Source organism: Tigriopus californicus, chromosome 1, assembly GCF_007210705.1.
Source record: "Tigriopus californicus strain San Diego chromosome 1, Tcal_SD_v2.1, whole genome shotgun sequence".
NCBI lineage: Eukaryota > Metazoa > Arthropoda > Copepoda > Harpacticoida > Harpacticidae > Tigriopus > Tigriopus californicus.
Genome location: NC_081440.1, coordinates 3,812,358 through 3,839,820, shown reverse-complemented (window position 1 = coordinate 3,839,820; position 27,463 = coordinate 3,812,358). Strand labels below are relative to the sequence as shown.

Sequence of the window (27,463 nt, the reverse complement as noted above, 5' to 3'; positions counted from 1 at the left end):
CACGCCTCCTCCCAACCGTTACCAATACTTATTCAAAGAAGTAACGAGTTACCGGTAGCGGTAGATAAACATTTTTGTTCACCCATCAACTTTCCGCCTTGTGGGATCCAGAGGCGCCGTTAATTGCAAAAATGATGAAGCAAACCAGTTTCTGAAATGATTTCATTTATTATTGCCCTGTGATATTGCAGAAAAACACGGCGTGACTCGAAAATTTGCACAACATTCCCGAATTTGATAACATGTGCTTAACATGGTAATTTTGAGGACACCTTCGTTGGTTGAAAAAGCTCTTCGGCAGATCCGTCCTACGAGCATGAGTCTGCGCTCTACATATTTTACAACCACTTTCGATGTCATGGTCACATTAAGAAAATACTATCAAATTCAGATCACTTCAGGCATTCCTCATGTCAGTAAATATAAATCACAGCAATGTCTAAAGTTTGTTTGCATCAAAAAAGTCTGAAATGGCTCATCTTGTTGCTTTTGGTTATATTTATATACCATTGCAATCATCACCACCCATTTAAAAATCAAGAATCGTCGAAAAGCTTGCCTCTCTTGGCAAACGATTTCCTGGGAATTGAAAATCCTGTCTTTTTCGTTGAAACAAATTCGAGTGAAACTGGTCTGAAACCCCGCCTGGTGTGCGCTATTGAGAGGGTAGCCAATTTGTACCCTAATAGGGATATCATAGTGATTTTGAGCCAAGTTAAAATACATGGTTTACCTCCATTCTTATCCGATCTTAAAAACGTCCATTTCCGCTCCATTGACATTGATGCCTTTGTCCAAGGGTCAGCTGTTGAGCACTTATGGAAGAGCGGGAAAGTCAAATCGTCGATTTGGTCTTTGAGCAACATAAGTAACGTGTTACGATTCTTAGTGGTCTTCAAATTTGGTGGCCTCTATCTGGATCACGACGTGATTGCTTTGAGACCGATTTCAGAAGCGGAAACGAACTTTGTTTGTTTGGTTCAATCTAATAGAGTTGCTAGTGCTGTCTTTCAATTGAGAAAAGGCCATCCTCTTTTGAAATTGACCCTTGAGCGAATGGTAAGCTTCTTTTACTGACCCATCTGACTTGTACATCTTCGTATGATAAATGTTTTGCAGGCGCAAACTTTCAGAGGCGATCTTTGGGGTCATAATGGACCTGACCTTTTGACAAAAGCAACCAATGAGTATTGTGCTAACCAAGGACTACAGAATTTGTCTCAACTCCATTGCCCTGATCTGAAAATTCAGAGTCCTCAATTCGCAACCCCGTTTCAATGTCCAGAGTATGCTAAGTTTTATCAGCCTAAATATGATTCAAAGATACAGAGCACCATTGCACAGAGCCATTTTCTGCATTATTGTAACAAGAAACGCACTGGTACTCAAGACCCTAACGCCACGGATCCGTACATCATGAGATCAAATCAACCTTTGTATCGAATCATGAAGGAGGCGTGTCCAATGACGGAAGAAAATATCCTACGTTTCCAAGTGGGTCGAAAATATTAAAAACATACTGAAGTATGTTTACTGATGGGATTCGAATAAAGATAGACCAAAAACAACTTTTCCAAATTACATCAGTTACTCTATGTATGTAGATTTCCTTGAACTATTTTGTAGTAATCTTATTGTATATTCCAGGATTTAGACGAGACGTACCAAGAGAAAGGAATTATCAAAATGCCCAATTCTGTAAGCATTGATTTTGGTTCATTAAGTTTTAAGAAAGCAAGTACCGATTTCTGTTTTAATGAAAAATTGGGCAACTCATCGCACCAAACAGCTTTTCTCCAACTACTTAAATATATGTAAATCTACTCGGTTGTTTGTTCTATCGATTCCATTATGACATGCTTGAATCCTCAAGAACAAGAGCAACCAAAAAGCAACATTATTTTTTCCCGAAAATCCTAAAACTCGAAACAACTGAAAGAAAAGAAAGCAGAGGCCAAAAACTTCAGTAACCAGACAAAAATACACAATAATAGCTGTTTAGTACAACAATAAAAAGATTGTAAAGGAAACTAATCGAAATGATAATAAAAAACCCGCTTGAAATGAGCAGATCATAGATCTTCTTGAACATTTTCACGTTACAAAGTTCAAAGTCATGTAATTGATTTGAGACGCAAACGCCAAACGTGAAGCCTTTGCTAATTGCAAAACTCTTGCATCTCTTAAATGGAAAGCGTAGGTTTAACTTGACCAATTGTTGTGTAGCGATTCGAATTTTTGGAAAACTAATGACGTAAGTTAACCCGTTAATCTGATCGTCAAACTTAGCTATTCTTTAGGTTGATGCCATTCAAATTTGTCCAAGCTGGAATCAGTTCCAAATCGACAGAAAATCATTTTGGGCCAAACCCACTCCAGAGATGTACAGCCTGCGACCAAAATTTCAGACGCTAAAACCCAATATAATACGGTGGAAACTTAAAAATACCCAAGAACCCTCTGTTTTGATTTTCAACAGGAATCGCAAAACTGGATCGTCATATGTCATGAGAACATTGTGGAAATTGAGTCAAAGGCTGCATTTCCGAATGCACAATCTTAGTGAGTCTTCTTAGTTGCAGATTGCCTAAAACAATACACTTATCCTTAAATACCAGCAAAAATAGTTTTAAAAACATTGAAGTCATAAGTTTGTGTAACATTATACAAACAATATTTTTCAGATCTTGGCGATGCCCCTTACAGGTATCACTCTAAAAAATTCCTGGACCATACAAAGAAGTTATGTCATTGTATTTTCACTAGCAGCTTGTCCCAGATCCAGGAACAACAATTGGTGGAAAAAATGAGTAACTCTCCGGGACATTATTCCACTCTGTTCTGGAATCATTTCTTCTTCATCGACACGGCTATTTATAATCGGTCTTGGAACAGCAATTGGATCAATTTTGTTCGCCACCCAATCGATTGGTTCCTGTCAGACTTTTACTACAGACGTCGGCCAAGTAGAATTTGGAACAAAAAAGTCAAGCCACCTCAGGTGAATCTAAAGTTATATCTCTCTTATACGAGTATGAACACTAACTAGATTCCTCATCCATCCAATCAAGGAGTGGTTTGAGAGAGATGCTGAGCTTTGCATTTTGGAACAAGATCCGGAATGTTTCTTCCAAGATGGTCAATATCGTATCCAACAACTCTCATACTTTTGTGGAAATGCTCTTGAATGTCGAAAAGTGGGTTCTTCAGAAGCATTGAAAAGAGCCATCTCTGTAGTGGATATGTACTATTCTGTGGTTGGGATCACCGAAGACATGGTAGGAAGTTTATCAGTAATGGAGGCACTATTGCCAAGCTTCTTTAGTGGATTTCGATCCATATCGGTGAATGAAGTGATCAATGGACATCCTCATGAAAGGAATATTTCAGCATCCGCCAAGTTGAAGTTGGAACAGATGTTTCACTTCGATATGATATTTTACCAATTTGCAAAGGAGCGTCTAAGCAACCAAATGCGAATCTTGAACATCTCTGGAATGAATCGCAAAGCTGTGAGAACAAGTCTCAACTGAATAATGTCGACATTGAAGCATCGTACTCAATTTGATTCCATCAAGTCTGGCCGGATTTGTTGTTTGGGTTTCAATTCAAAAGGGACGATTATTTGAGACGTAAAAGACGAAGTCCAAACCGAGACTGACTTTGGTCACCCTCTTCGTCTTAATTCAAGTTAAGAACACATTTCGTTTTGATCAAATTTTGATGCGACGTTTGTTGGCAAGGATCTTTGGCATTTTCAAGTTTTTTAACAGGGCATCTATTGAAAACATTATTAGATAAAATATGGGCTTTGATGAGACATTACATAATGCAAAAACTTGAACAGCACAAGGCTGTGAACGTTCCGGGGGAAAAAAGGGAGATTGAAAACAAAAAGAGGCGACCAAGCTGTCAATCTTAATGAAACTGAACTTGGACATATTTGTTGTTGTTCCAGCCTCCCAGCAGACCTCCCCCCACCTCCTAGGTCTCTCCGTTCATATTTGTGGACTTGCTAATTTTGAATTCCCTTAGAATGTCAGATGTCGGATCGCAGTGAAATTCCGTTGGAGTCTTTGATTTAGACACGTGTGATTAATTCTCGTTAATTTTTTCCACTCACTCTGGAAATCACAAGTCGCTCTTCTTCAGGTTTAGAAGTAATCAAATCTTGTCAGTTTGCAATTCATATGATATATTTTCTCTTGTTAATTAATCTTGCAAATTACAAAACGAAATCCAATTCTTGTGCTTTTAATTCAGCATTATGATTGGGCTGCCGTAAGATTTTGCTAATATATACACACGGTACAGGAGCATTTCACAACATGCGGGAGATCCATATTCAACTGATTCCATTGTGTTTCATGTCATGTGGATAAACTACAAGGCGTAAATAAAAATATAACTCTGTCATCTTGAACTGAAGGGGATCCAATTCTCAGTAGTGGTAAGGAAGCCAGCAAAGAAAACCGTGTGATAGCAGATTGTTCCCAGACAGTTTTATGGCATATTTTCTTTACAATGCAGGTCTTATTTTCCCCAGAGAAGAACTCAACTTTTCTCCCAGGCTTATCATAATTGCGGATGTTAAGCGTATTCCACAAATGAGCAGGTCATAAGTGACGAAATTACAGTAATTCGTTCCTTTTTCCAAAAAGGAACTGTAATGCCATCACATTTTAGAATTGTGTAATTGTTACGACCCAAAACCTACAAGAATTACTCGTTACTCGTTTCTTTTTCATCTTCCAGAATGGCCTTAATTTTTTTGTTTATCTTGTGACAGCTGAGGAAACTTAAGGCTGAACAGAATTTTTTGCTATTTCCATTTAGCTGATTATAATTAATAAGAGTCAGGGTTGAAAATTGTGCTTGCTCTTAACTACTGTGAAGGTGTTCTTGGTTTTAAATCTTGTTGCATTTGCTCCCTTATTGTTTACATCTTCTCAATCAAGTTCCGTTGGACTAAAGACCTGATTTTTCAGTTTAATTGTCAAGCAGGGAAAATCCTTCTCTGGCTTGAGTATGATGCATCAAATTTCCAAAGCCTCCATGCATTCACAACTTAAAGCATAGGTTTCTAACAGGGAAGCTTTACCGGCTTGACCATGTCAAATACTGCTTTTCCATCACGACTTAAATTGCGACATTGTTTCAAACCTTCAACAATCATAACCCCAGTCAGGGTCCCAATATTGACTCCTCAAAGCATTATGATCCGATACATTTTAAACGATTATGCCAAGATTACATGTCAATGCTCATTATTGAAAAATGTTTACACGAAGTCTTCCACTGTTAACCATTAGGACTGCTTGAAGCCAAACACACAAATTCTTGAGAGAATTATGGTGTTAGTGGTCTAATGTACCCGATAGAGGCACGACATGGTTCCCTAAAGGGCGTGGGTTCGAATCCCGCCTTCGGAGAAAACCTCATGGGGCAAAAACCATGAAAAATTGGTCATCTAAATTTTAGGAAATGTAACGAGTAATGCCATTACATTTTTTTCGAGTAACGGTTGTGTAACGGATTATCATTTTTGACCAAAATAATAGTAACTGTAATTCGTTCCTTTTATTGAGGAACGAATAGTGCCCTGAAAATAAGGGCCATAAACAAACAAAAAAATTACAATTGATTTACTATGCAATAATGATCCCAAAAGCTTTTCAAGTTAGGTCATTGTTTCATTGTTTCGAAACTTGAAGGGTTGCTGGATTATCACGACCTAATGCCCTACAAATTGTGCAAATTTATCAAATAAGAATATTGTTGCCAAATGTTTGATTTCTACCAAGAGGGCACGCAATCCCTCCGTAGAGCTTCTTTGATTACGTTTGATTATGATCGATTTCTTCTCCTGTCACTTTTTATTTAATAGGCGAGAATAGATACAGAGCAATAACTAAGGGATGTTCGTCTTCTTTTGATTTTTTTATTCTTAAAAGGACTTGCTTTCTTGAACAAAGTGCGGTATATATTTTCAAAATCGTATTTGGAGTGGTTGAGTCGGAGGGATGAACCTCGCCCGTCCAGCAAAGACAGCCATCAACATCTTCCGATTACAATTCTGATAGGCAGTGTCGTGTCCAAATCAGCTTGATTCTTCGTCCGTGGGTGTGGTTAGGGTCTAAGAGTTTCCCTTCAGAATGGTCGGGGAGGAGACTCGAACCGGGGACCTCTCTCATTACACGAAACTGAGCTAACCACTACTCCACGGCTTTTGGCTTGGTCTATCACGGGATTTTGAACCCGTACATTGTATGTAATCCCCAGTACTATTGAAGTCAAATGGTACAATTTTTCTCCTTGTTACCTTTTAATCATGATATGTCACTAATTCCTGTTAGTTACCTTTTTGGCAAATGTTACTGCCTTTTAGTTACCTTCGATACCTATTTTTCTACCTTTTTCCGGGGTCTAATTATTATCCAAACGCTATCAATCTCTGTAAGTAATTATTTGAAGTACACGGATGATTCCATTCTCTAAACTTCTTGTCTACAAACAGTAATCCTGACTCCAAAAGCTGTAAGCCAATTTCTCATCACGCCGCCAGCTGTACTCCAGACTTTGATGTCCGTCATCCAATCCGCAGACCGCCATCAGTCAGTTCACGATGGGTATCAGGCTCGATAATGACACCGTGAAGCTAGCAGCAAGATTTTGGCCTCGCTGTCACCTGGATTCGTCGTCCAGAGGCTCGACATGCCAATCCCCATCGATTCGTTGTCCCGTCCCTGGAAATCAGGCCGCCATAAGTGATTCAGTCATGATGAATAAGGATGCATGTACTCGACAAGCATGTTTGTACTACATACTGTACGTTCAACTTGACGTAGCGAACTCCCTCAAGTTTGGGGCTTGCTCTCCCGATGACCGAGTGCAAGTTTAGTATAAGAAGAGTGACCGAAGTGGTCCCAATTTCAATTGTGCACAAACCGAGAAGCTTACAACAATACATTTGTGAGGGTATCATTTCCCAAATCTGAATTGAACACAAGATGATTGTCGCCCTTCTGGCCAGCTTCATACTCTTGACGTGGGTGGTTCAACCGTCAGAGTCACTGTATGTTCCACATGGATCACCAATCATTCAAGCTCTTCACTCCGAATCGCCTAGCTTAGAACTTGATACAAGGTAAAAATGGCACATTTATTATGTGAACTCATGTTAGTAATAAAGATATTCATAGGTTCCTACGTTCCATGGAGAGTCCAGATGTGAATGATCCAGATTTGGCCAACTTCTCCACTGAAGACCTTTATCGATTGGCATTGATCTTGGAACAGATCAGGAAAACTGGGATGATGCCAGAGATCTCCGCAGAAGATGAACGGGCCCTTCAAGACCTTATGTCACGAGTATCCGGTGGCAACGAACCCAATCGAAGGCAATTCCTCCAAATCCGACATTAAAATGTTCCAATAAGCCTTGTGCGATCCGTTCCGCGTGAATTTGTTGTCGTTACTACCTCCTTATTCATAAATTATTTACTCAATTGTACGTTTATAAGACAGAAGTATTAAATCTTATTGTAAGTCAGAAATACATTCATAAATCAATTAAGTGTCGAAAAATGTCTTGGGCACTACATTTGATTGGTTCTTACATTTAGATTTTGGATTCTTGAATCATTGGAACAACCCAATATTAGATCATGTGAAGCGCTTCAGCAATCAGTCGCAATTCCAGCAGATAGTTCATAAGGTCTTTTAGATCTAGGAATCTAAATTGGCCCATTCTCAAAAGTTCATAAAATATTGTCAGAGTCTCATTGCTGGTTTGAATGCGTTGAATTTTCGGAGGGAGTTTCATTGACATATTTAAGACTCTACTATTTGAGGCAACCTCCGTTCGCATTAATAAATGGCTATACGCAAGACACGTTGATCAAAACGTCCTGTGGTATATCGGCCTGTTCTCCTTGGTGGATGCAATAAAGGAAGACTTTGTTGAATGAAAACGTCTGTTTTTATCAGTTTCAACTTGGCCCTAGACAAAATAGTTAATAGGAGTGAGGTCTGGACTGCTTGGAGCTCAAATGACCTTGCCAGCTCAATGAAGAGGACAGTGGAACGCCATTCGGTCGCCGTGAATGAAATGGCCTTGAAATCACCATCCTTTCTGTCCATTGGTTTAAACTTAACCAGAAGATTGGTAACTCTTATCATGTGGGCAACTGCAGGAGAAGTTTTGTCGCACTCGGTTATACGGAGCAGGTTCTGGTTAATTGTAAACTAAGGGAGCTGGCTGTAGCTTAGTACTACAAGTGGGCAAGTTCAGGCAGCCCGTTTACATGATGCAAATTATTTTTGCACGGAAGCAGACAGGATAATTCAAAATCAAAGGCCGTGGGATTGGTATTGAGGATAAAGCGTATGCGTTCCCCTTTATGTCTCTATAAAATTGATTGAAGCTTTGATACGAGCGTCAATATCTGGAATTCAATCGCACATACGTCACTTCTTCGATTCACCACGTGGCAATGTTATCGGGATGATCTCATATACCCCTAACAAGTTATTCTGAAACTTGGGCCCCATGGCCTCGCGGTCCAAGGAAACCGCGCCGTTCAAAGTTCAAAGGTGCTTGAATATCTGTGTCCTCAAATCATCGCATGATACCAGGCTTCTTGTTGATGCTTTTAATCTCAAGCTTGCCAATTCGGACATTTCAGGTCGCATATGACATCACGTAAACCTCAAGTGAGTCCATCCCAGGAGCCTAAAAATATGCTCTATCAATGAATTCCAAAGGACGTTAACCATTAGATTTGGAGATATTTTTCATCGCTCTAGTTTATTCCCTTAATTTTTGGATCGTTCAAGCATTAAAAAGGCTCGAAATTTGAAAAAAAAAACGATCATAGCCTAAGCAGATCCCTTCAAGAACCCTGAGTGCTCTTCAGAATGAATCTTTTGTTACGTTTTGGACAGGTTTGTCATTTTGGGTGACACACATAAAAAATGAATTTTAACGAATTAACGCACATCGAATCTTAGCCTCACTCTGAATTAATCAACTCAGATATTGGGACAAGCAGAAAAAGGATTAAATACCTAATCTCTGACCCCTTTTAAAACGTAACCGTTAACAGGTTTGTTCTTTCAATTGTAATAGCTCCTTGGGAAAATGAGATTACAATTTTCCAAGCCTACTTATTGGCCTTGTTTCAAAAGTAGGCACACTTTCTTTATCCAAGGCATCTTTGTCGATGAAAAAAAAGGGAACAAGAAATCACAAGGAAACAAAATGCATTCTCCCTTTTCGCATTCAATTACACGAGATACATCAGTGCTTATAGTACATATTCGTTCACAAGTATGCTCATATTCAAGGGATGAGATTCCGTCCGAAGGACAAAGCACGACAACCAAAATGTCTAAGTCAATTGCACAGCGCTAATCGAAGTGTCCGAGGTTCAATAATGCCCAATTATGAGAGGGAGCATCTTCAATCTAAAATCTATTTGGTTTTCTTGGCTTCTTGAACCACCTGCGTTTCCTCTTCCATTTGCTTGATTTGGGCGGCGTATTTCTTGTCCTTCTTGCACTCCGCGTACAAGTTGTTCAAATCAAACACGCCCACGATATCTTCCTCCTTGAACACGAACTTCTGAACCTTGCCCGACACAATAGCGGGAACACGCCCCACTTCTTTACCATTCTGGAACATAATCACTGTGGGCAGTTGGCGGGTGAGAGCGGAGGTGTTGATCAAATGCTCGGTTCCAATATCCGGATAACGGCCGATATCGATTTTGCCTAGAAAAAAAAAACCCTCATTACAAAGCGACCACAATGCAATCATTGAGTGGCCTTACCGAACTTGAGGTTGGGCAAACCGTATTGGGAAGAGATCTTGGCGAACACGGGCGAGAAGTTGATGGAAGCGGGCGACCAAGCGGCGTAGAAGGTCACCAACCAAGTCACGTGAGGGTCTCGTTTGATTTCCTCGTCCAGGCCGTCGGATCGGAAATAGGTAATGTTCTCGGGGCCTTTGTAGGTGGGCTCGGGGAGAAGCATGCCTTGGAGCGTGAACAAGAGCAAGTACAGGAGGCCATAACGAGGATCCGACCGGGAGAAGAGGACTAGATTTGCCACTTTCGCGTAGACAAAGCCCGAGGAAAGATAAGACACCTGTGGGAATTGGATGATCAGGATATGGACATGGGAGAAGACGAGGGAATAGATCAGGATGCAATTGATATATTCCATTGGTTTTATCGTGGGGGGGGTGGCATGCAAAAAACTTTTCCATTTCGAAAGCTAGCTTGATCAGGCCAGGGGTGTCAAGTTAAATTTTGCAGCGCAGTTTGAGGTGTATCGAGACTTGCAAATCCTCGGGCTCAAACAGACCCCAAGTAACTGCCAAAAAATAAGCCTACCCATGCAATCAATTACAAACCAGACACTGTTCGATTCACCAACGATTATATCTTGCATTGATTTCTCAACCTCAATATCAGGATAAAATCGATCAAGTGAATCAAGTTGGATAACCAATGAGCCGCATAATCCATGACAACGTTCTCCAAAACATTGATTTAAACCGGCTATCCGCATTAGGTTATTCAAAGGTCATGTGATAGTCACCTAAGCCTCAGCTCCCAAAGCACCTCCACGGATGCATTTAGATCTAGCCAGAACTAAATGGACATGGATTACCCTTCGGCATCTCTTGAGTCAGGGGGATGGGGGTCTCAAAAGCATTTCAAAAATGATCGACAAACTAAAAGTTTACATGAGCTGGATTCTTCGTTGATCAGCTTACCCCTCTCGTCTCACCATTGAGACGACTGCCACAATGGTTCAAAAGCCTTTTTGAATTCCAACAGAAATATCAATGCAAATCTTGCTAGCTAATAGCCATATGCGCGACAAATTTGAGCCAGACTTCAATAAATCAATCACGTCAAAATAACTTCTTATGGTTATTGCAAGGAAGAAGACTGTTGAGATGGATATGCGCATTTCTCTCAATACCTGATAAGCTTTTTTGACCACCGTGGTGAGACGGGTGAGACGAGACGAGAGGAGACGACCGTGTCCAAGAATCCAACTATGATCTGGTTGGCTCATTTCAAATTAGACGGCCACCCAACATATGGCCATGGCATCGTTGAAGCAATCTAACCCGGGAGGGACCCATTCCAGACTGGGTCCTCTCCGCTGTCATGTTGGATGTGTTTCATGATGCCAAGAGCCCTGCCGACGCCAGAATTTGGACCGATTAGGGAGTGTGGGGCGGGGCCTGGGATGTGTCGGGCTCACAGGTTAGAGCCCCAACCCCCATGGCCGTACAAGTTCGAGGGCGATTATCGGCCTTACCATGCGGGTGGATCCGGTTTTGCGGGCCCGGATCATGATGACTATGAGCAAGAAGAAGAGGATCTCATTTTCGCGCATGTCCAATTGGCAATTCTCGGGGTTGTCCTGCCCAAAAACCCATTCACAAGCGGGCCAAGTCAGTTTCAGACCCAAGAAGGCCGCACTCAGCAGGATATTGATGAAATAGTACGGCCGCAGGAGTTGCCGCAATTCCTGCCCAAACGTGACCGTGGACAGACCCATGAGGATGGCTGGGAATATCTGACTGGTTAGGGCCAACGATTTCATACACGCTCGCTCACCCACCCACCCACTTCATCAATGAGAGGCGGAGTTGATCTCAAATTCAGGTTTCAGGCTGATTATGGGTCTGGAAAGACACAGTTGATCCTAAAATGAAAGTAGGCTCGTGTCAGAGGTTGAGTGATGGACGTGCTGGCCTAAATCGCCAGATATATAATTTTCGTGGGATCAATCTCCCTCTACTGAGAGCATATTGGATACTAGCATAGACGTTTTCAAGTTGGGTTCATCAATTTTAGAAGGTGCTGTCGTCTAGCATTCAAAATCAAATTTTATTTGAAAGTGGCTTGTTTGAAAAAAATATCAAAACGTCTCGCCAGCTTAGGCATAGATTTCTAGACGCTGGATGTTGGACAACGTGGACAACCGACCACTCGGTTGGCTAAACAGCACAATAAACCGGTTTGTAATCAATTCCCAGGAGACCATCTATTCAGGGACTCTGAAGAGAGGAAACGACACGGATTTCCCCTCACCGCCAACTTAGGCCATTGCGTTGAATCAAGACATTAACTCCAGTATGAATAAAACAAGATTATCCGTACTGCATAGTACATACATTAAGGTGTTTTTAATTAAATAATGATCTCCTTGATATACAACTCCGTCCATANAAACAAGATTATCCGTACTGCATAGTACATTAAGGTGTTTTTAATTAAATAATGATCTCCTTGATATACAACACCGTCCATATACTAAATATTTCTAAATTAATCTTGAAAGTCAGAAGAATAATGAACATCAAATTAATCAAAAACAATCAAATTGTTTTTCGATTGAAATTGGTGAAAAATTGCGTAAAATTGGCTCAGAACCACACATAGATAGAAAATCATCAAGTCATTTTATTAATTGATGGGTAATGTACACTGACAAAATATAAAAAATGTATGGAATAAGCAATAAAAAAGCATGTACATAAATGTTAACGTATTAGAATATCTTGGATGGACAATTGATAATTTTGTCTAAACCCACACATTTGACAAAAAACATCAGGCAGCACTGGTGAAAAATGAATGAGTTATCTTTTTGTAGAGTTTAAATTTCTACTTATTAGGAAGTTTGCATAAAAGACAGGCATTATTTAAGGGGCACAAAGAAATATCAAAGTACAGTAGACAAGATCTCAATTGCACTTTGGACTCCAATAAATTGTTTTTCTTGCACAAGCATCCAAAATACCAAAATAGTCAAATAAAACAGGTGCCATATCTCTTAAAAATTATAATTTCATGATTATGAAGCATCCAAATGAGTTTAAAGAACAATATGTAGCTCAGAGCTACAGTATGTCTACTTTTGGATTGAGGGCCATTCCTAGAGTAGGAACCATAGTTTCATAACAAATGCGTCAAATTACTTGAAATTTGGTCAAGATGTGTCTGAAAGATTTTTTGCAAATAATAATTTTGGCAAAAGAGAATTTATTGATTGTGTTTTGAGCAAATTCTTGTTTTATCAAGAAACCTAATTAGCGCTTTTCAGTTGTTGTACTTTAAGACATGTTTAAAGTCATTTTAAGTTTATCTGAATGCCTGGTTTTAAGCACATACCATCAATGGTTACGAAAATGATATTAGTCACATATTTTGTTCAATAATTATGCCAATAACTGACATTCAAAAATTTCAGCGGCAAAAGTTTAGGCCTTACTTGGCGGGAAAGGTTTGGTGATCACAAAAAGGTGGCGTTTCCTTGCTTTAGTGTCCTTGATCTATTGTACTGTTTTACCAGCCAAGTGGTCAGTCGTCCGACATCCAGTGTCTAGAAATCTATGGCTTAGGCAGCTTTTACACCTAGGAAAGATGATCTGACAGAAATTTTCCCCTCATCCAAACTCTTTCAACTTTAAAACTTTGAGCTCAAAGCCAAGACATGACCACTGAGGCCACCAGGCCAAAATATTGTATTGCCAGGCAGACATGTTTAAAGTCCCTGGCTGACAACTGAAAGGCTGTTAGGTTATGGCATCTGATACCTTTGTCCTCATACATGGGGACGATGGGGACGTCAAGCCAAGCTCTGGCAGGTTCGTTGGTTTGCTGGTAATAGTGTCAATGATGCAAGTTTGGGTCATCAAACATGCTTTTAGAAGCTGACCCTTCATTCACATTGATATATGAGGAAAGGTCAGCTTCGTTAAAACCAGTTTAAAACGACAATTTGGCATACTGCATTGGCCGGCAAGTTGGTTTGCTTGTGCTTGCCTAAATGTCCGAATAGACCCTACAAAAAAATGTTATTAATATTTCTATCAGCACTTTGAGAGGGTTACGCTAAGCAGTTTTGGAGAGGTAAGCGACCATAGCTCCAATCAATAAAGGTGCTCAATGTTGTCTTTGGCCTTGGTGGGTTCAGCTCTTTCGCAATTACGAACCATCAAATTACTTGACGTAAAAACAACATTTTTTGCGGGAGTCTAAATCTATAAGCTGCAGTCAAAAGCCACTATAGACTTGGTTTTTAGTCTCCTTTAGCTTCGTTTGAATGGCATGACCCGATCACTTTTTCATAAGCTATAACCACGCAACCTAGCCTAGGACCCTACTCAGCCTCAAGTGCTAGATTCTCAGGAAGTTCGAGTGATTTTGCCGTAAACTGAGCAGAGCTATGAGTAATGTCGGAGATCGAGTTTATTTGATATTAAAACATCTTACAAGCCAAATGGTAATCATGGGATCTGAAGACCATGAGTGTCAAGTGCTCTTAAGTTCTGCTCTCATTCTCGCATTCGGCTTGAGGGGCCCATGTTTTCTCCTCCTTCCATTCAAAGTTACCCACCACATGTATCAATCCGTCCGTTGTTGTTAAGTTGCTAAGATGGGAAGAACGACTCAATACAGTGAATGGGTCTGCCAGTCCATGAACCACTAGAAGAAGGACGAAGAGGCTAGGGGTCGAGCGTTAGCATGAGATAAAAGGTTAGCCTGAGGGAAGTCGGTCCAAGCCAGTCATCCATGAGATGGGCAGTCACAGGCTACCATGAAGCACTTGAATCGTCAATGGGATTGAATGACTACATCAAAAGTTACTTTTGTGTTTGAATTGCACACCTACTTTTATATATTTTGACGCCATGACATGGCCCAGAGTTACAATAAAATAAACATAATTGTTGTAAACAAAGGCCCTGAAAGGAGGCTTTTGATCCTTTATCACTGTAGCTGTAAAAATATGTCAAATAGAGTTTTTAACACCTTTTCCGACTTTTTAGGGTATATTTGCCTTTTATCAGCTTTTTGCCGTTTTCACATATTTTGTCTATTTTTCATCCATTTTTCGCATTTTGTTCAAGGGCTGAATAGCTCTGAGGGTCAGGAATTGAGGGACGCACAGGAATTCTTAACAATGGCGACATCCCAGGTCAGGTTGCCTTCATCAAGGCAAATTTGGCCTGCCTCCTGGTTGCAATAGCAAAGATGGAGGGAAGGCTGAAGCTTGTCAACAGTATTTTTTTTAGGTGATGGAGGAGGCCTGAGAGAAGGTCAATGCTCAGCCTTTTGCTGGAAAGCTCAAGATCGTTCTGGACCAAAATCTAGGCTACAAAAAAGTACTGCAAATCACCCATGTCCTCAATGGCATGTCAAATGATACAGCTGGCATGGAGCTGAATGTTCCAGCGAGTTTTGCATGGGCCCCTGTGGCATCTATTGACGGCAAAATATTCGCTAGCTCTTTCAAAGACCTTTTATGTACTAAAAGATTGTGACTAAATGAAGCACACCTTTGTGACCATATGCTCTGGCGGTGTAATCAGTCCCTCTTTAACTAATTGTATTATAAATATCACCCTCTTACAAGCTGTATATAAATACGCCNGTGACCATTTCTCAAAAGGTTGAGTTTGACATCAGCTTAAAGGTCCCTACAGTGTTGAAATTAGTGGAGCTGTTATACAAAAAAACAAAGGATAGTGCTAGACACGATTGAAAAGATAAAACTTTCAGCTCGCTTTGACACAAAAGTTCAATTGCTCGTGGAAAAAGCGTTGTCATTTTTACGCTGGTAAACGTTATTCTCCACCGATTAGTTGGCGGAGCTAGCTACTTTTTTAAACTTAACCTGACTTAATCAAACCTAATCTAACCTTACCTAACCCAACCTAACCTAACACGATATGAATAACCCTTAAAGTCTCTATCTAAACCTTTGAACATTTGGCCATCAATTTAAAAAATGAGCACCGCCAACTAATCGGCGGAGAATAACGTTTGGTGAAGTACGCCATGCTGGCGGGGTGAATTTTCAGTGGAAGAAGCGCCCCGTCCCGGTTCGAGCGGTTCACAGTCGGTTTGATGTACAAATCTTGATCGGAATGATTCAGTCGCTTGGATGGCGTCGTCATACTCGTCGGTTGGATACCCTGGACAGTTGTTGACCGTGTTGATTAGTTCGTCCCGGGAGTCACGTGGTCACGTGGTCACGTCGTCACGTCCCTAGAACGTCCCGGCGGGGTAACTCGATCATGGTGGAAGCCGAGGTGGGTGGGAAATGCCCCCCGTCCTTGGCGCCCACCATGCAGGACTTCCACATCCTCAAGCCCATCAGTCGCGGCGCCTTTGGCAAGGTCTTCCTGGGCACCAAGTCCGTGGTTTCGTGCGTTTCCTATGGCCGTGAGAGCCGGACCCAGGCATGATCCATTTTTGGTTTCGTTTCAGGCAAGGCCAGTCCCGACCTTTGTACGCCATCAAGGTCATGAAGAAGTCCGAGGTGGTGGACAAGAACATGGTGTCGCAAGTGATCGCCGAGCGCAACGCTTTGGCCTTGACCAAGTCGCCGTTTTGCGTCAACCTTTTCTATTGTCTGCAATCCACCGACCACGTCTACTTGGTCATGGAATACCTCGTGGGCGGCGACCTCAAGTCCCTGCTCAGCATGTACGGCTTCTTCGACGAGGCCATGGCCCGCTTTTACATCGCGGAAATGGCCTTAGCCTTGGCCTACTTGCACCGCCGACAGATCGTGCATCGCGACTTGAAACCCGATAATGTGCTCTTGACCAATCACGGCCATATCAAACTCACCGATTTCGGCTTGAGTCAGGTCCAGGTGGAGCGCGAGCTGCAGATTCAAGACCTGATTCCACACACGCCCGGCTGGACCGCCACGCAGCTCCACCGCACGCCCGGTCAGATCCTGAGCTTGACCTCGCATTTGCGCTTCCGCGGACCCGAGACCAGTCTGTTGAGCGCCTCCACCTGCTCCGACCAGACCGCGTCCTGGTGTGTCCACAGCCAGCCGCCCCTTTCGCCGAATACCACCTCTCAGAGTGCGGGGCCGTTCTCGCCCGACCTCTCGCCCTTGAGTCCGCTTAAGCCGCGCGTCCGGCTGACCAGTGGGTGCCATTCCGCGCCCTCTCAACCGCCCGGACCCCACAGTCCTCCGACCGGGCTGAATCGGACGCGACGCACCCAAAATGAGACTACCTCCGAGGATCAGACCACCCCGCCCACCGGTCAACGCCGATTGGTGCGGAAAAAGTCTTGCATCGATGCCTTTGAAGTCTCGTCCGAGCTGGCGGGTTTGGCCCAACTCCGGGTCAATCCCGTGCAGGCGGAGAGCGGTCGGAAACGCGGCAAACCCATGCTACTGGATTTCCAGGACTCGCCCGGATCCGAGCCTCAACCCGCCAAGATCCCTAAGTTGCTGGCCATGAACGAGCCCCCCCTGACCAATCATACTTCGCCTAAATCGCCGGATTCCGATACCCATGACGCTAGTTTCGAGAGTTGCGAATCTGGCTCGCTGTCGGTGACCTCGGCCAATAAGGAGAACCAACCCCAGGCCCCGCCTCCACCCGAGGCGGGTGCCCTGAAATTTTCCACGCCCACGCAGAATGGTCCAGAGCTCGCGCGCAACGTGCGCTTCATCATGTCGCCCAAAACTCCGATCGAGTTGAGTCAACTGGATGAAGCCGTGAACAAATTCGGTTTGAGTTTTAGCGGGTACGGGCAGTTAGTTTTTTCAGCTTGAACGGTTTCCCACATTCAGTTCCACAGTTCAAAATCAATGACCATTTCAGCCTCATGGATTGGCGGACGAGTAGTCTGGCTCCGTTGCCGACCGAGTCTCCCGCCCACCGGCGATGGCCACCCCTTCTCAATGACACGCCTATTGAAACTCCTTTGAAGGCTCACACCCCATTTCGAACGCCCAAGAGTCTGAAGAAGTCCACCGGATCCATCATGCGGGAAAGAATCCTGGGTAAGAACAATCATCGACCACATTGGTCACAGAGGCTATTTTCATTTCACAAGTGACGCCAAAAGCGCATTTGAAGTATCCAAATCCGTAAGAGATGAAAAAACGGGCAGATATTTCAATTTTGAGCGTTTCTCAAGGTGTGCCATAAATGTTAATTTAGCTCAATTTCCATTTTTGAAGAAACAAGAGCGAAATTCGTGCAGTCCATACCCACTGTGATCAAGTCTGTGGGGGTCGTAAATGAAGCGAACATCGAGTTATTTCCTCATAATCTGAATGAATGATTGATTGATATACTTCGGGGATTTGATGTTAGGAAGGGGGAAAACGTTCGTTTATTTTCCATTTTAGTGTGTGATTGGCATTGAATTGGTCCGTCGCCCTTAAGTAGCCATTCTATTAATGAGTGACATGTAAATGGATTCGTGAAAAAAACGGCCAACCAATAAACCAAGTAGCACACCAATCTGTTTTGGGGTACACTGAACACTGTAGGAGCACGCCAGATCAGTATTTTGGCAGACAAAAAGAATGAAGTAGCACTCGAAACTTAGGAAATGGCTCCCGAAGCATACTCAACGACAACATATTCATGTTCTTTAAAAAGCATAATTTCAGCTTATGAAATTATGACTTGTTTGTGTTTGCCTTGCATGTGCCACCTCGTGTGCCATTTTACCTTTGGAATGTCGTTTCCTCCTTTTCGTGTGCTGGCTTTATTTTTTGGCTGTGCCATAAAAAGCGTGTGTTGACTTGTTTCCTTCTTTTGGTTTGGTCATTTTTTTATTTTTCCTCTTATTTCATTACCGTTGTTTTCGACCACTTCGTAAATCAATCCATCTATCTATCAATGATGTATCCCGAACCATCTCGTTCTTGGCATAATTTTTAGGCACCCCGGATTATCTGGCCCCTGAGTTGTTGCTCCACCAACCGCACACGGAGGCCGTCGATTGGTGGGGCTTAGGGGTGTGTCTGTACGAGTTCCTCACGGGCGTACCCCCATTCTCAGATGAAACTCCAGCGTTAGTGTTCCAAAACATTCTTAATCTCAATATGGAGTTCCCTGAAGGTGAAGAGGCGTTGTCAGAACCCGCGGTTCAGGCTGTTCGAGCTCTGCTAACTTTGGATCCCGAGCAAAGGGCCAATTTTCAAACCATGCAGGACTCGTTGCCGTTTTTCGGATCTGTGGCATGGGACAAGATCCTGGAGGAAAAAGCGCCTTTCGTGCCACAACCCGACGATGACACGGACACGGGTTACTTCGAAGCCCGAAATAACATGTTGCATCTCAAAGTCTCCGAAGTCATTGAACATTGAAATTCCTATGCCTTATGTGCTTATCAAGTCTGTTCTAATTACATCATAAATGCAAAAAAATAGATTACTTTTAATACCGTACCTACTGGACACTAATTTCATTTGAACAAGGGTCAAATTAGAACTGGTAACTAATTTATTGAATAAAATGACATCCTGACGCATGGCTTCCTTATGTTTGGGAGAGTTGGACACCGTAGTCTTAAATTGTACCAATAGGTGGCGCTCTCTCAAGAGCAATAACCTCACAAGTAAAAAAAAACGATTTTGCTTCTGCATTGATGCTGTGTCAATTGGATTGAATCAATAAATTGATTTCAAGTGGCCTTATTCGACTAACTATTATCTTATCGAGTTTTGCAGTCTCAAGGTCAACGAGGTATTCATTTAACGGGGTAAGTCAAAACAATGAATCTTTTTGAAGTTGGAATGCGTAAATAGTTGTCAATTGTATCAATTCCATAAGACAACTTGACTTGACACCTTGATTATACATACTACGTTTTTTGAAATGCTCAATAGTAAATGCGTATAGCGCCATTGATCTCGTTAAGGGTCCGGTATTCTTTAACAATGTTTATGGTGCTCTCCTTGGAAAGTCGACCAAACAATAATCGTAGAAAGGATCTTTATATCTAAACCTATCTATATCTTGGTATCATTCCCTAATCCAAGAGAACTAATCCAGATATAATTTGTCTGTAATAAAGTCAATTCGAAGACATGAACACAAACTCAAAACAATTCAACAGGGGTTCCCTTACACTGTAAAACCAAATCATGTATGGGTCTTTGTACCTTTTGAAACCTTAAAAGTGCTCAAGGCAAAATCCGTCAAATTACTAAGGCACCTTCTATACTTTTAGCAAGGTATTGTGCGGACTTCATAGGGGTTCCGTGGGTCTTCATGGCAGGAAACCTAAAACATACGTATTAGTGAACTTCTTGTATGCCCACCTCGACTGAACTCCATCAATACCCTACTGAATTAACTCAATTCCAACTTTTCTGTTAAAGCCATTGACGTCATGGAAAAGGTTCTGAAACATGCTAGATCTAGCTTAAGGATAAATGCTCGGTATCCTCGTTTCTCCGGCCTGCCGGACTCTATCAAAGTCTCTTTAAGTCACCTTACAGCCAATTGCAAGACTAAGAAGTCCTGCCAAAGCAGGTAGTTCTTAACGATCCTGGAGAGAGAACAGGCAGAATTTATTTCGCATAAAACCCTGTGTCTTTGACTACTTGTGTTTTAATTGTAATCCTCGGTTGGTGGTCTGCTTATCGGAATTTGGGATTCTCATTGTATTGCTTGTAGAATGCGGCATAGGCCTCCTTCCTGGGCTTGGAAATGGTGAAGTACCAGCCCGCAGTGACGAACCCTGTCACCACCGTGGCAATCGCGAAATTCCGCTTGATGGTGCTGATCAGGAAGCCGCGCATTTGCGCAGGGCGGGCAATCTTCGTCACGGATGTCTCAGCCATCTTGCCAATGGGTTTCTGCAAAGCAATCGAATCAATATGGGGTCAAACCTGGATGAGAAGTGGGCCTTTAAGGCTCAGTCTTACGTTGTTTATGTAGAACAAGGGGAGCCACAGATCAGCCAGACCAGCAAAAATGGAGTGAGATGAAGAGAGCAGCTGATGAATTCAGAGAGAGAGACTGGGCAGGCTTGCCAAACAGGAGTAGTGACTTGGGTCAGAGCAGAGAGCTGGGTTAGAAAGTGGCGACAATCTCTCTTCTCTGCCTTTTCAGCTAGTGTTTGAATCGACGACGAAAAACAAAAAGTAGAGCCAGACTCTCCGTGTTTCGCACATGGGTGCTAATCTTCTTAAGTTTTGGGGGAAAAATTGCGAAGTTTTTTTTTCTTTTGAAAATTGTTGCTCTCTCTCTTAACAACAGCATAACAAAACCGATATGTCATTTTCGTCTATAATCCTTTGACCCCCCTGGTTTGGGCTGGAACTTAAGTTATGGCATCTTGGATCTCCCAGGTAGTACTTCAGTCAGAAGTCAACATTTTGTTGTCCAGTACTTGAGGCTAGAGTTGGGTAAGTTAATAAATCTTATAAAAAGCAATAACATGTGACTTGATCTCACTAGACTTGATGGATGAATGATTCAATTCACATAGGGACATGGGCCAGTGGTTTGGGTCAGACAAGGGGAACACGCCCAATTGAATGAGCGCGATCATGGCCACATGACTTTGATTAAGTCTCATTTCCAATGTCAGTCAACAAAATTAACGGGATTCGTACTAAGTACATTGAGTGCTTTATCTGAATATGTGCGTGGGAAAGAAGGTTAGGTCAGTTTTGACAGCCCTGATTAGGGTATACAACGGATATGGTGGCCAAAATCTTAACTTTGGACCATGTTTAAGAATATTGAAACATTGCTCAACAACGGATTGGAATTATTTGAAACTCCGACACTTACTCCAATTCACTGTAAGCTAATCTAAAGCTGGGAAGCAAGGTTTTGATATGTAAGTTATCGTCAGAATTTCTAATTGACAACCCCTGCGCTACATTCAGTTATTTCAAGCAGGATCAAAGAAACCTTAGTCCATATAATCGATTAATCGGGGTTTAAATAGGCATTTTGAAACACTCCTGCTACTGCAAAGTTAAAAAACAACAACATACATTTCATGTTTAGCAAGATTTGATTTCCGAAAGCCTGGCAACAAAAGGATTGTCATGTATTTGTAAAGGTCAACCTCTTGCATCTCTCATTGACTTTTGTAAGAGCGCTTGCTCTTTTCTCCAGCTGTCCTGGTTGACCTGGACTGGTTGGTCAACCTGCCTGCACGCGCCCTCCAAACCTGCTTGGCTGGCCGGGAAATTAGGATTGGGTTGGCGTGACGTGATGTGGGAAGCGCTCTCGCTAACACCAAACCAACCAAAACAAGTCTTTTTGAACAAGGAGAAGGCATGTAGAGGAGAAGTTCATTTCAGTCGACTCTTTGAGAGGGTGGTTCTCAGGACCACAACATTGGTTTCCATTTTCCATAAGCTATATTTTGGTTGGTAATCACCTGAACCCACTCGTTTGGGATATGGCTTCCGATCCATTGGCTTTTATCTTGGGACAATAGGGACAAACGGGCATATTTGGTTTATCATGTTGGTTCAATAGTGCCGAGGTTGTGAGATAAGTGTGCAGCTAAACAATACCTTCTCATCACTCTCTTACACTTTTGTGATCGGTTGGTTATGCGTGGCTCAACCATGGTCAAATCACCAGTGAAGTGGGGCAGTCGCTTAGCATGGATGACCCTTCTTCTTCTCAACTTCTACATTTGCTCTTCGTCATCACACACTCATGGCAGGACTTGCTCACATGAACATCCAAAACCAGATGAGGTAAGGTCTCCAGGGACGATACAAGTGTCAGAAGCTTCACATCTTGCAGTTGTTTTACCCATTTGATGCGTCGGTTGACTTCAACTTGGCAGCCATTTAAGAGCTGAACTTCTTCGCTCAGCTCTTCTTTATGGTCCAACCAAGGCTGTCCATGGTTGTGTCAAGTGTCATTCATCCCAAGGTGTGGGTAAAGAAAGATTAGAAACAGTTCGTGTTACGGTTTGAAATCCTAAAATCCTTTGGGTTCGTCACCCTTGACGCCTGGATAGAAGAATGGCCAAACAATCTCAAGTCACTGGCCATGAATCATGCTATTTGTGAGATCCGAACAGTGGTGGCACTAACATGATTGCCCAACGAAATTGCAACACACACAAAAAAAAGGGATTAATTTCCTGGAATCTGCAACCGTCAAGCAAGTCGGGGACCATCCATGATATCCAATGAACTCGTCAGTCACTATGTGACAATCCCGAACTTCCTGATTGAAACAAGTTCTGAATATTTTTCCCACCCTGAGAGATTGGAGTCCGTCGTTTGTTTCCCTTTTCTGAAGAATTCAGTTTACGAAATCATAAAATCACTTCCAAAGCACTTCCCCTCTAGCGACATAATCTTTACATCCTTGGCTAACACTCTTGATAACTCCCAATGTAGATTCGTAAAGGGGTTTTGAAAGGAGGTAATCCCTTTTTTGATCCATAACAATCAAGAAAGTTGAGTAAAGGAAGCAGCATCTTAGGAACCTTTTGGCTTTGTTCAGATCTTGGTTGTCACACTTGCCTGGTTGTGTTTTAACGTGTAAAATTCTGCGCCATCACTGAAGTTTCATTTCACTTTCAATTTTCCCATCACATTAAGGCAACGAGACAAGCAAGGCATGAACCATTTGGCCGATGATGATAACCATAATAGCGATGGTCGATGACCATCACAGTGCTGCCAGGTCCACTTCAAAGAACTGAATTTTCCTTTCATCCTGATGATCAGAGAGGAATTGGAAGTATAAGTTGTTGTTGTTGTTGTTGTTGGCAATGCTACAACATAATGGAAGGAGAAATCTCGGACAGTCCTTGGAAGTTTGGATTGAAGTTTCAATAAGTTTCCGTGTTTTAGGACCATCAACTCCCCAATGCGACTTTTTCTTCTCTCCTGGAGAACAACGCTATGTTTTATGCATAGATTGCAACAAAGAAAGAGATCAAATCCCTCCCAAGGGGAAGAAATGCCAAGATTCGTGTTAGAGAATTGCTGCCCAGTCTGTCATATACTACCAAACCAGAGTACAAATATATGAGCTGCATCAAAACTGCATAAAAGCCAGTTTGTTGACTTTGTAGTCACCGCCTGCCATCTGAGCTTCATTGCTCCTATGTCATAATCTATTAACATGGAGCTCTGCATCACAATTACTTAGAGGCATATGCCAAGAAAGTGCACTTATACTGGCTTAAATCCAATGTCGCACGCGATTTTATGATTAGTGCCGTTTAAGAATTATGAGCCAAAGTTAGACTGTACCGATCATGCTTCTTCAGCAACGTTAGAAGAAGTTCTTACAAACCCGTTGGCTGGTTTCAAAACACCATAGAGCTCCTTCCTGGGATTGGTACATAGTCATGTGCTTTTTTTTGGCTTGGATTTTTATGCCGCGTAAATAGCGAATGTGAAATTCACGATCAACGTTTGAAATAGTGTAATGTCACAGTCCTGGATTGCGCAAATAACGTTGTAGTCATAAAATAAAGCTCTAGACATGAACACTTGGGCCCTTCAGGAGAGTGGTCGACAATCGTTGAGCTGAAGCTTACATGCTACTCCTGAGCAATGTTGTATTGGCCTCCAAAATAGTATGTACCTCAACCATTGATGACGGGCTCAAGGGCCAAAATGCAGTAAGCGTTGTGGATATTTTCACACACCAACTCCTAGTTGGTAAGATTAACAGTTTCGAATCTGTAACTGACCGATTTTGGACTGGGGGGTTGAGAATTATCAGCTTTGTTTTTTTCAACTAGATACTTCTTTGGTCAATCTCTCGGAATGGTCTACCATAGTTCTTGATTTGAATTGTAAGCCCCCTTTTACAGCGAGCCCTCGGAACTGGATTCTCAAATGAGAATCATGGTACTTATCAAACTATTACCAACCATGTTCGGTTTCAAAGCCCGCGGTCTCTGTTGGCGAGGAGTTTAATAATGCTTCCAAGGAATAATGACCTGTTCGCAGAGGCGAGTCCTCGCTTCCTATTTTGTGAAAGAAATTAAAACAAGAGGCCTCCAGACATTTCACTTTTGGCTTTCGGGAAAGAGCATGAGTGGATTTCATTCTTAGGCCCGCTTTTTGCCCCAAGCTCAAAGAAGAATCTTAATTTGCATTTAATTGGGAAAATTGATAATCCTCCATTCATTAAAGTGAAACGTGATCTGCCTTTCCCTCTGCGGAGCGTGGCACGAATTCCAACCATTTCCACGGGGAATTCGAATGTTTCGGAATTTTTACCACTACAGTTTTGAGTGCCAAGTGCCGACGCGGGAACGTTTATGTGCATATTCAAACCTATTGATTAGTAAAAATCTTGTTCCTCGGCCACTTCAAACCACTTCAAGGTAACCGACTTTTGCTCAGGGTCGTTGAAACTTCCTTCCCTTGAAGTATGATTCCTCCCTGATCCGCCCAAGATATTCTTCCTAGTGGTGGTGGTGGTGGTGATATCTCGACCACGTTTGTGTCGGAATGGGTAATGACCTCTCATAAAAGGCGAGGATGACCAATCGTAATTTAAATCTGATTCGAAATCTGGCCTTCCTTTCCCAGCTCAGCATAGTTTAATTTGGTAGTATTTGAATTGGCATCCCCGAGGGTAAATTGACTTGAGCGTAAGCAAATAGAGTTACAGACGCTGTTCAGAAATAAAGCCAGAGGGTAAGCGGGAAAAGTGTGTGCTTCGTGTCTTTTTATCTTCTTCAATGAAGTAACTGCGGCTTTATCACATCTGAAGGAAATTTTTAACCTGGTTAACCTGGAATAGAAAGGAGACCTAGTAAATCTCAAAGTAAAGGGCTGATTCGTCCTTCATATTGGCCTTAAGGGGTCGATTGTATCCATTTCCAATTTTCCGTCAAACGAGTGACAGACCGATATATGTCATGTTTGCCGTCATAAGATCAACCATTGACATTTTTAGCGATACTTCGCATCCCAAAGTCAATGCTATCTACGTTTTCCAAGGCTAATATCATATTTGAGACTTGTTCAAAAATACTTTTGGCCATCAATAGTGGTTTATAAATTTAACTTGAAGTGCCTCGTTAATACAAGATTTGTTTATGAGTGAGTCCAAAAATCTTTTTAAAAGGGATAACAAGTTAATTTTCCAACTTATACCTCCTTTATCATCTCCTCTTCTATAAAATGTCACAAGATTCGGGCATTGTGTAGCGTTTTATAGTGGATTGAAGAGCTCTTGCCAGATCAAGCAGAAACGAAAAGGGAATAAATATTTACTACTCGACATGAGCTCTTGGAGAAAAGGTTGTGTTGAAGGGATGATGCACTTTACTGTTTCATGTTTGGTTCGCTCATCCACTTTTTGATGAGGAACGTTTGAAGGTCTGATGTTTGGCGTTGATAAACTCAACCCAATCAATACGCTCCTCAAACCTTCAAGTCCTCCTTGATTACAGAGCTTGATGATTTCAATCTTTAAAGAATTGTAAAATTTACAGCCTCTGCAACGCAAGAGCGCATTCAACGAAGTAGATCCTCTGAACGGCAGGGGTTCCGAATTCCATTCTTAAACTCGGATGTATGAATTTGGCGTTGAAGTGCGGAAATGCGAAGCTAGATTTCTCCCCCAAATTGATCCTGGAGTGCTAGCAGGCTTGGCAGGAGCATATTTGTGCTTTGTTTTTGGTAAGTATATAGGTCTATCCACTGCATGTAATGAACTTCTCGAGCGTTTTTGAAAGAATCGAAACATTGGGAGGGGGCTAAGTGGGGCCCTTGGACAACCTCCTGGAGTCATTAGCCGTGTATTGGGCTTGACTTGAGATTTCTCGGAGTCATTATCATCATCATTGACTTTATTGAACCCTCCACATTATTCCCCCGATAAAGATTTCTCAGAAGGTACGTGGAAATGTTCTTCATGAAGCTCAAATCCAGCTCACTAAACGAACGGTGGAGAACTCAAGGCAGGTCAAATTACAGATCTAAGAGAGCCAAATCTTGAGCTGTGATGGTTCTCCAGGATCGTTTGTCTTGCGTGATAGGGAGTAATCCCACTAATCTTGACATAATACCAGAATGCAATAATTTTTGGGTGGGCTCCATAAATAGTGTTGCTCACCTCCATCAATATGATGAGCGGAATTTTGGGCGATAAATCACCAAGAGAGAGAGAGAGAGATGCTTCACTCTGGCTGAAGGGCTGGCTTGTCGATCTCGGTTGTGGTACAAAGAAAGCGTTCTCAGAGTCATCCTAGCTTGATTACACGACTGGATGTATGTTAAGGCCCCCATTACGTTCAGGTGATCAGGCGAATGAAAGCTTTTGTAATGTAATTTAGTAACACCATCTGTCTTGAGAATGAACAGTGCTGTCCCAGAGCTGCCCTTGATTCCTCGGCGTAACTTGCACAACTTTCATTTCGCTCTCGGTTTCACTTTCCACAGCAAAGAATGATGATTGAAATGCCATATTTTCCACGGCAAGCTTCAAATCCCTCACATTAGGGTATGAAAGTACGAGTCACCATCTCGCACAAATGATGTAAAAGAACGATAATATCTAGCATGAATCCAACATGAACATGTCATTTGCCTCTGTAGAGGGCTAATAACCATTCAATTTAAACTACCGCTCTCTGTACGGTTTCGTCAGAGCATAAACGACCCTGGTTTTTGTTTCCATTTCCCC

At 42.2% G+C, this 27,463-nt stretch overlaps 5 protein-coding genes across 6 annotated transcripts in view; 4 read left to right on the top strand and 1 right to left on the bottom strand.

Moving 5' to 3' along the window:
- Window positions 1-320: 320 nt before the first annotated feature.
- Window positions 321-1,629, top strand: LOC131885173 (alpha-1,4-N-acetylglucosaminyltransferase-like). The gene is made up of 2 exons (XM_059233121.1): window positions 321-1,059; window positions 1,120-1,629. The coding sequence occupies exons 1-2, from the start codon at window positions 436-438 to the stop codon at window positions 1,510-1,512; spliced, it is 1,017 nt and encodes a 338-aa protein (XP_059089104.1). The 5' UTR covers window positions 321-435; the 3' UTR covers window positions 1,513-1,629.
- On the top strand, window positions 1,158-7,624 carry LOC131885165 (heparin sulfate O-sulfotransferase-like). Its single transcript, XM_059233109.1, has 7 exons — window positions 1,158-1,286; window positions 1,648-1,698; window positions 2,301-2,562; window positions 2,685-2,706; window positions 2,767-3,001; window positions 3,072-7,147; window positions 7,203-7,624. Exons 1-6 carry the CDS (start codon window positions 1,278-1,280, stop codon window positions 3,531-3,533), a joined length of 1,041 nt encoding a protein of 346 aa, XP_059089092.1. The 5' UTR covers window positions 1,158-1,277; the 3' UTR covers window positions 3,534-7,147; window positions 7,203-7,624.
- Window positions 7,625-9,247: 1,623 nt separating this feature from the next.
- Window positions 9,248-11,723, bottom strand: LOC131879837 (thioredoxin-related transmembrane protein 2 homolog). The gene is made up of 3 exons (XM_059226291.1): window positions 11,341-11,723; window positions 9,834-10,149; window positions 9,248-9,774 (listed from the first exon to the last, which is right to left on the bottom strand). Exons 1-3 carry the CDS (start codon window positions 11,626-11,628, stop codon window positions 9,476-9,478), a joined length of 903 nt encoding a protein of 300 aa, XP_059082274.1. The 5' UTR covers window positions 11,629-11,723; the 3' UTR covers window positions 9,248-9,475.
- Window positions 11,724-15,920: 4,197 nt separating this feature from the next.
- On the top strand, window positions 15,921-19,254 carry LOC131879825 (serine/threonine-protein kinase greatwall-like). Of its 2 annotated transcripts, none has more exons than XM_059226271.1 (4): window positions 15,921-16,245; window positions 16,308-17,594; window positions 17,672-17,853; window positions 18,746-19,254. In XM_059226271.1, exons 1-4 carry the CDS (start codon window positions 16,115-16,117, stop codon window positions 19,171-19,173), a joined length of 2,028 nt encoding a protein of 675 aa, XP_059082254.1. In that variant the 5' UTR covers window positions 15,921-16,114; the 3' UTR covers window positions 19,174-19,254. The 2 variants fall into 2 exon arrangements, with proteins under 2 accessions (XP_059082254.1, XP_059082263.1); XM_059226280.1 differs by having other exon boundaries at window positions 15,922-16,233.
- A 2,821-nt stretch (window positions 19,255-22,075) lies between these two features.
- The window catches only part of LOC131893174 (leishmanolysin-like peptidase), a 29,581-nt gene continuing 24,193 nt past the window's right edge, over window positions 22,076-27,463 (top strand). The window contains exon 1 of the mRNA XM_059243142.1: window positions 22,076-22,542. Coding sequence (XP_059099125.1) covers window positions 22,393-22,542 — 150 coding nt within the window. The 5' untranslated portion in view covers window positions 22,076-22,392. The remainder of the gene's footprint in view (window positions 22,543-27,463) is intronic.